The sequence below is a fragment of the Eurypyga helias genome, unplaced genomic scaffold (genome assembly GCF_000690775.1).
Source record: "Eurypyga helias isolate BGI_N326 unplaced genomic scaffold, ASM69077v1 scaffold14371, whole genome shotgun sequence".
NCBI classification, from domain to species: Eukaryota; Metazoa; Chordata; class Aves; order Eurypygiformes; family Eurypygidae; genus Eurypyga; species Eurypyga helias.
This window is the reverse complement of record NW_010230319.1, coordinates 32711-40596: the sequence shown is the minus strand read 5'-3', so window position 1 is coordinate 40596 and position 7886 is coordinate 32711. Positions and strand designations below refer to the sequence as shown.

The 7886-nt window shown below is 56.0% G+C and overlaps 1 protein-coding gene across 1 annotated transcript; it reads left to right on the top strand.

Annotated features, from left to right (window-relative positions):
- Positions 1 to 42: 42 nt before the first annotated feature.
- Positions 43 to 1812, top strand: LOC104516394 (ectoderm-neural cortex protein 1-like). Its single transcript, XM_010160699.1, has one exon. It carries the CDS (start codon positions 43 to 45, stop codon positions 1810 to 1812), a length of 1770 nt encoding a protein of 589 aa, XP_010159001.1.
- The last annotated feature ends 6074 nt before the right edge of the window (positions 1813 to 7886 follow it).

Here is a 7886-nt window from a genome sequence, read left to right as displayed (position 1 = left end):
GCGGACTCTCCGGTTTTTCCTTGGCAGAGCAGCCTCGCCACCATGTCCGTCAGCAGCCACGAGAACCGGAAATCTCGCTCGAGCTCCGGCTCCATGAACATCCACCTCTTCCACAAACCGGGCCACGCCGACAGCCTCCTCACCCACCTCAACCTGCTCCGCAAGCGGCACCTCTTCACCGACGTGGTGCTGCGTGCGGGGAACCGGGCCTTCCACTGCCACCGGGCCGTCCTGGCCTCCTGCAGCCGCTACTTTGACGCGATGTTCAGCGGGGGCCTGAAGGAGAGCAGAGACGCCGAAGTCAACTTCCACGACTCCCTCCACCCCGAGGTGCTGGAGCTGCTGCTGGACTACGCTTACTCGGCCCGGGTGCTGATTAACGAGGAGAACGCGGAGTCCTTGCTGGAGGCTGGGGACATGTTGCAGTTTCAGGATATTCGGGATGCTTCCGCAGACTTTCTGGAGAAGAATCTCTACCCTGGGAACTGCCTGAACATGCTGCTGCTGTCCGATGCGCACTGCTGCGAGCGGCTGCTGGAGCTGTCCTGGAGGATGGCGTTGGCCAACTTCACCTCGCTCTGCAAGACTGAAGACTTCCTCCGGCTGCCCAAAGACAAGCTGCTGGAGCTGGTGGAGAGCGAAGAGCTGGAGGTGGAGGATGAGACGCTGGTCTACGAAGCTGTTATTGGTTGGATCCAGTACGATTTGCCCCGCCGCCACGAAGTTCTGCCAGAGTTGCTGCGCTCCGTCCGTTTGGCGCTTCTGCCCGAGTCCTACCTGCGGAAGCAAGTGGCCTGCGAGAAGCTGGTGACCAGCCACAAGCTGGGGGAGGAGATCGTGGCCGACGCCGTACGATGCAAAATGAAGATCCTGCAAAACGATGGCCTCGTGACGGGGTGCTGTGCCCGACCCCGCAAGGTCAGCCAGGCCCTGCTGCTGCTCGGTGGCCAGACCTTCATGTGCGACAAGATTTACATGCTGGATCATAAAACCAGCGAGATCATTCCTCGTGCCGACATCCCGAGCCCTCGTAAGGAGTGCAGCGCCTGCGCCATCGGGTGCAAAGTGTACATCACCGGCGGCAAGGGCTCCGAGAACGGCGCTTCCAAAGACGTCTGGGTTTACGACACCCTCCACGACGAGTGGGCGAAAGCTGCTCCCATGCTGGTGGCGCGGTTTGGGCACGGCTCAGCTGAGCTGGACCACTGTCTCTACGTGGTGGGGGGTCACACAGCAGTGAGCGGTGCCTTCCCGGCCTCCCCCTCCGTCTCTCTCAAGCAGGTTGAACACTACGACCCGCAGCTGGACAAATGGTCCTTGGTGGCTCCTCTCCGAGAAGGCGTGAGCAACGCTGCCGTGGTGGGAGCCAAGATGAAGCTGTTTGTTTTCGGTGGCACCAGCGCCAACCAGGAGAAGCTGCCCAAGGTGCAGTGCTTCGACCCCTGCCAGAACCGCTGGACGGTGCCCGCCAGCTGCCCCCAGCCCTGGAGGTACACGGCCGCTGCCGTGGTGGGCAGCCACATCATCGTCATCGGGGGGGACACGGAGTTCTCCGCCAGCTCCGCTTACCGCTTCCACAGCGATACCTACCAGTGGTCCAAATTTGGGGACGTCACCGCAAAGCGCATCAGCTGCCGCGCTGTTACGTCGGGTAACAGACTGTATGTGGTGGGGGGCTACTGCGGGGCTCAGCGCTGCAAAACGCTGGACTGTTACGACCCATCGTCCGACACCTGGAGCAGCGTCACGACAGTGCCTTATTCCCTCATCCCCACCGCCTTCGTCAGCACCTGGAAGTACCTTTCGGCCTGAGTCACAGTGTGGCGAAGAACCTGGAAGGTAAATTGGGCTCCTCCGTCTCACTTGGTGTGTTAAACCCTGAGGAGCACATGGATCCGGACTGGAGTTGTCCTGGCCTTGTGAAAACGGCTCCAAAAATGTGCTTCCAGGCTGGTAGTTTGGGCTCTAAAACCCTGCAGGAGAGAGAATGGCTCTTTAGGTGCAGAAACGCTGCGGGGAGAAGATCAGTATCAATAACAGGATGCTTAACCTGGCATCCTAGCCCTTCGGCTGAGTCTTGGCCTATGCAAGGACTCTGGGGAATGCTCTCTGCGAGGAGGGCTGGGTGCAGGAAGCTCGTCGAGGCGCTCGTTATGTTCACAGCAGCCTGCCTGCAGGAGCTGGGGCAGACCGCGCGGTGCCATGGGAGACCGGCTGCTGCTTTTAGCGCAGCCTCCTCTTCCTGGTGCCACGGGTAATCTGCTAGTGGCACCCAAATGTCTTGTGGGACGGGAGGGCTGGCGCCAGAACAAGATTATAGCTGGGATTTAGTCCCAGAATGGTTGGTAATTGCATTTGTAAGACAAGTCCTGTCTACATATAAACACAGGGTTTCTCCACTTCTAATTATTCTCTGGGGTCCCTTTCATGCCATTTCTTTCCTGCTACGCAGCGACTGACTCTAAAAATTTGTAACTGGAATGAAACCTTTCTAAAGGCTCTTGGCAGAAAAGATGCCAGTGAATCACAGAGCCCTGCAGGCTTTTTTTCCTTTTTCCCTTGCAAGAGATGTACTACTCAAATGAACTTGTTTAATGTAATAAAATAGTCTGTGCTACCTAGAGGAAATTCATGGATGTAGAGGGAAATAAGCAGCTGTCGCTGCACAGTAACAGGGTTTGAGGTTTAGGGGCCTGGGGAGTGCTTGGGCTCGCTGCACACCACTCTCACTAAACTCCCTTCTGACTACAGGCTTTGCACCCCATTTTCCCAGTGTCTCACTCCACCGAGGACCCAGACAGAAGACTGAGCAGCAGCAGCGCCTCCTCCTACCCAGCAAGTCTGAACTGTCCTGGGTGCCAGCCCTGGCGTGGATCTTGGCATCAGCAGGGCTCACGGCCACGCAGCTTTGGCCTGGAACCGCTTCTGTAAATCCCCTTTGCTCAGCCCAGGGAGGGGACAGGGAGGGACCTCCTGGGGCTGGCGGCTTGTGCTGTCCCCACACACGGCAAAAGGTTTCCAAGTTTTCTCCTAACTTGTGTGTTCCCAGAGCGGGAACCAGAGGGATATTTTGTACTTCTTTGATGTAATGTTTTAAGGGGTATTTGCTAGAACAGACAAAGGAAGCTCTGAAGTAACTGGCAGCAGGCTCTGGACTGCACTGCTGGGACTTGGAATGCAGGCAGGACCAGAGGCAGTTGCCTGAAATGTCTTAACACGTGACAGTACTTTGCCCATGGGCTGGTTCTGTACAGTTCTGGGGTTTTTTTTTATACAGCAGTTGTGTGTGTTTATTACTCAGCCTGGAGCTGCTTCAATAAATCTGAATAAAATCCACCGTGTCCCTCTCCTGTTCTGTGTGCTTCAGCTGTGAGTTTCCCCAGCCCACACTTGAGATGATGGTGTTTAGCAAAACAGCAAAGAGCGTTCCCTGCTCGGGTCCAAATCTCCATCGGCCGTCGAGGGCTCGGATCTTCCCGGCTCTTTGCACCACGGGACTTAGGAAAGCTCAGGTCTCGTGCCTTCTACCTTTGAAGGATACACAAATCCATTTAAATTCCAAAGATTAAGCTGTTCTCTGCCCTTACCCGGTTGTTCTCCATGGAGCTGGGTTTCCTCGCTACCAAAAAGAATGGAGGAAAGCGCAGCCACTCCCTTCCCAGGGCTGGGTGCTCCCGGCCCTGCTGTGGGTGAGGGTGGGGGCAGCGGTTGGGAAGGAAAAGCTCTGTTAAAGCGGGAGGCAGGAGACAGGAATCGGCACGGTCGGAGGAAACAGGCACCGAAGGTGCAACCAGATGTCTCACCACAGAAGCATGGTTTGGGCGTGATCCATTATTCAATTTCTGAGTTCAATAAATCAGTGTCACAACCCTTCCCAGTGCTAGTATAGGCAAGAACTGGCAAGACTGGAAGGAAGCAAAGCTGCCCGGCTGCTGGTGGCTGAAGCAGATAAACCGACTTCATTTCCATCCTGGTTTCTGATGCCGCTGCCATTTTCAGCCCCCAGGCTGGGCCTTTTTCCATTTACCCTTGCTGCGCAGCCTCTCCCATGCTTGCCAAGCCCGACGGCAGGCTCGTGCTGCAGGGAGCCGAGCCCGCAGCCTGCCCTGCAAACCCAGCCTGCAGCACCGCAGGCAGCAGCACGGAATCACTTAGGGTGGAAAAGACCTTTAAGATCATCAAGTCCAACCATCCAGCTGGAGCTTGGGGCAGCTCCCAGCGTGGCCGTGCCCCACACACACCAGTGCAGGCAAGCCAGCTCGCGGCCCGGGAAGAGCGACAGCACGGGACAGGGCTGGGACTAGAAGCCAGCAGGAAGCATCCCCATTGCATTTAGCGAGCTGGGAGCTGCTTCACCTTTATTACACCTACAGCTATTCCTGAGGGTGAGACAAAGTCCGACTTGCTCAGCAAGTCGGAGGAGCAGAGGTTTCATTCACGGCCATTTGAGCAGCAGCTGTTTTATTTATGCTGCCAAGCAATAAAGGTTGGCTCCCAGCCACATCCGCATTTTGCACCAGGGACAAAGTTGTTTCGAGCAACACGGGGCTCTGCCTCCTGCTCCTGGCGCTGGGATGTTATCCCAGCCATGCTCACGGCCTTTTCAGCCAGGGGAGCGAGCGGCCCTGCTGCTGACGCCTTTGCAAGTGGCTCTGAATTGTTTCCTCATTTCAAACTATACTTCCAGCTAAACACCTCCCAGGGGAAACCGGTGCTTCAAGCACACCTGGGCTTGGCTGCTCGGCAGCGGCTCCAGGCTGCTGACAACAAAGACAGCCAGAGCTGCAATTCGTTGCCTTCATCCTCCTTCATCTGGCAGAAAGCCCCGTGCTGTCCCTCCTCCACCTCCGCCTGGCAGACACCAGCTCCCGGCCCAGCGGGGAGCACTCCTGAGGAAAACTAGACACCTTTTACTCTTGCATGCTTGACATCATCCCAGCCCTGCACAGCACAGACCTGTTTTCCCAGTTTGACGTTGCCATGCGTTGATCCAATCGCTACTTCAACCGGAAGATTTAGGCCGATTGGGCTGCAGGTGGATTTGGTTCAGGGGTTAATGTGGTTACTGGGACAGAAATCCTCCTGAATGAACAGAACTGGTAACATAGCTCAAACCTCAGCCTCTCCTCCTAGCCCAGAGGCTGCATCCCTCCAGCAGCAGGAGCCAGAGTCCAGCCCACCATCACATCTGGAAGGGGCATCACCAGGCTCAAAGCCAAAACCATGACATCGCTCTCCCACGGGATTCTCCGCTCACACAAAGCCTGCAAGCCACCACAGCCAGAGAAACACAGGATCAGGCTGACCCACCCCCCTCCCGGCCACAAGATACACAGCCAGCGCTGGATTTAAGTGAAATACACTGCTGCTTGCGCTCGCCGCTGCGTTCTGCTCGGCAGCCCCTGCGGCCAGAGTGCCCAGGCAGCGCAGAGCCCTTCTCTCTGCTCCACTGCAGCTGGCCAGGGGTGTTGACTGCAAAAAACCATCACAGCAGTAACAGAGAAATTGCCCTTTTCTGGCTAAGGTCGGGTAGGGATCGCTCAAATGTTCCTGCAGTACACCCCCCACACATCTAGCAGGGAACTGGAGCGCATCCTGCTCTTACAGTGACAATCCTTGGGAGGAAAAACAAAGCACCAAGTACAGAGCGTGCGTTTGTCCATGACTTCAAATGTTCTAGAAGGCAAAAAGGACATTACACATCCACCGGTGTGAAATTCCCTGAAAGATCTGCCTATCACGGGCAGTTATCCGGGATAACTTCAGGGCTAGCGATGCACCCTGCCCCAACTGCTGCTCTGACACGGGAAAGGCCCATTGTGCTGCTCGACGAGGGTATTTCCTGCTCCTGCCTACACGAAGCCCCGTAACACAGCCATCCCTGCCGCGTCTGAGCCTTCTGTGCACGCGACGCTGTCCCAGGGCCAGGGACCACACGTCACTCACTCCGACGCTGCCAGGTCCAAGGGGGTTTGGCTTTTATCCTCTGCCAGATCCCATGGGTCCAGAAGAAGCAAACAATGGAGACACCACACCAGGACAGGCCTCCCGTCTGCTGAGCCTTGGGCTGGCCCCATCGCTGGGTTGGGAAACTAAACCGGATTTGAGTCACAGGGGTGAGGAAAGGGAAAGGCAGAAAGCAGCACATTCCCACTGTCAGAGCACGCTACGGAGCCAATATCCTTTGTGCATGTTTGTCCTCAAGCATCTGGCATGCCAATGAATCTCAGACGCACGTATGGGAACCATCAGCCCTGTCTCACCCACATGAAAGAGGAAGGTTTAGCATAAAGCTGGTCATTGCCTATGGCCTCCGCATGATTCATCTACAGAGAAAGAATGTGGTTTGGGTTTCGGGTTAATTAGCTACAGATTTTAGAGACAAGGCAGGGCGGAGCCGCTGGAATACTGGTATGAGCAAGTTAACAGCTCTGAAGGTACCGCCGTCTGTCCCGAAATCACACCCTCCTTGTGAAAAACGGAGCAGGCCTGGCAGAGGAGCGACAGCGTCACCAGTGACACCGTCAGTCAAGGTGCTTGCAAGCACCAAAGGAATGTCTGCCCTGCTCTTGCGGCACGAACTGAAGCGCAGCACAACCACCCACGCTCTTTGAGCGCCCGTGGCTGCAGCAGCACCTAATTTCCAACAGATGCAAATTCTGCCCAAGATTTAAACTTGCCCCTGCTGAGCTCCGCGGGCAGTTCCCAGTGCTGCAGGGATCCCTCCTGGCCATGTTAACCCTGGATCTCCCCATCCAGGCTCTTCTGCAACTCTAGAAACAATTCCTACCGGTTTGACACGATTACGGGCACAGGAGAGTACAGTGCAATTAGAAATTAAAAATTAAACCCACTGCTCCGGAAGCAGCTCCTCATAACTCCAATTCTGGGCTGTCCCCTGTGGAATCACTTTGATTCTGTTTCTTGCTGCTGAAAACTGCTTAGGAAGGGCCACGAGACTTGCCGGGGTGTGGTGACGAAGAGAGCGGCTGTGGAAGCGCAGGGGCAGTGACCTCCAGCGGCTACTGTGGCTCAGCTGGCTGGAAGCTGAACCAGGCAGCAGCAGAGCCAAGAGATCCTCTCTTAAAAGAAGCACAAGTGAAGCTTACACACACACACACACACTTGGAAATCTCATTTGCTAACACATCAGTCTGCTACTTCCCATAAAGCACCCAAAGGTTTTGATTATTGACATACGTTGGAAAAGTAGAAAAACTTGTGGTTTTCCAACTGAGTTCCAGCTTGTACCACAACCCAACTGTCACCGCGCTTCAGAGTGAAAGATGCCGACTGTCTCCTGCTGTACCCAGAGAACCTGGGTGCTCCCCAGCTGCTGTGAGAGACACAGAGGCTGCGCAAAGCGACGGGCAGACTGCACCACTGGCACCGTCCCCTCCAAAACCGGCTGAGGGTTTTCCTCATCACTGGCTGCAGCGCAGGATTCCGACGATAAAAACCGCAGAATTACAGAATGGTTTGGGTTGGAAGGGACCTGAAAGATCATGGAGTTCCAACCTCCCTGCCATGGGCAGGGACACCTTCCACTAGACCAGGTTGCTCCAAGCCTCATCCAGCCTGGCCTTGGACACTCCCAGGGATGGGGCATCCACAGCTTCTCTGGCAACCTGTCCCAGTGCTCCCCACCCTCTGCGGGAAGAATTCCTTCCTGATGTCCCATCACCAACTCCCTCTTTCTGTTTAAACCTATCACCCTTTGTCCTGTCACTCTCTGCCCTTGGGAAAAGCCCCCCCGGCTTCCTTGTACCCCCCCAGGCACTGGAAGGGGCTCTGAGGTCTCCACAGACCTTCCCTTCTACATGCTGAACCCCCAACTCTCCCAGCCTGTCCCCATGGCAGAGGTGTTCCAGCCCTCGGTGCACTTC

Coding starts and splice junctions, on each gene's coding strand:
- LOC104516394 (XM_010160699.1), top strand. CDS start 43: ATGTCCGTCAGCAGCCACGAGAACCGGAAATCTCGCTCGAGCTCCGGC.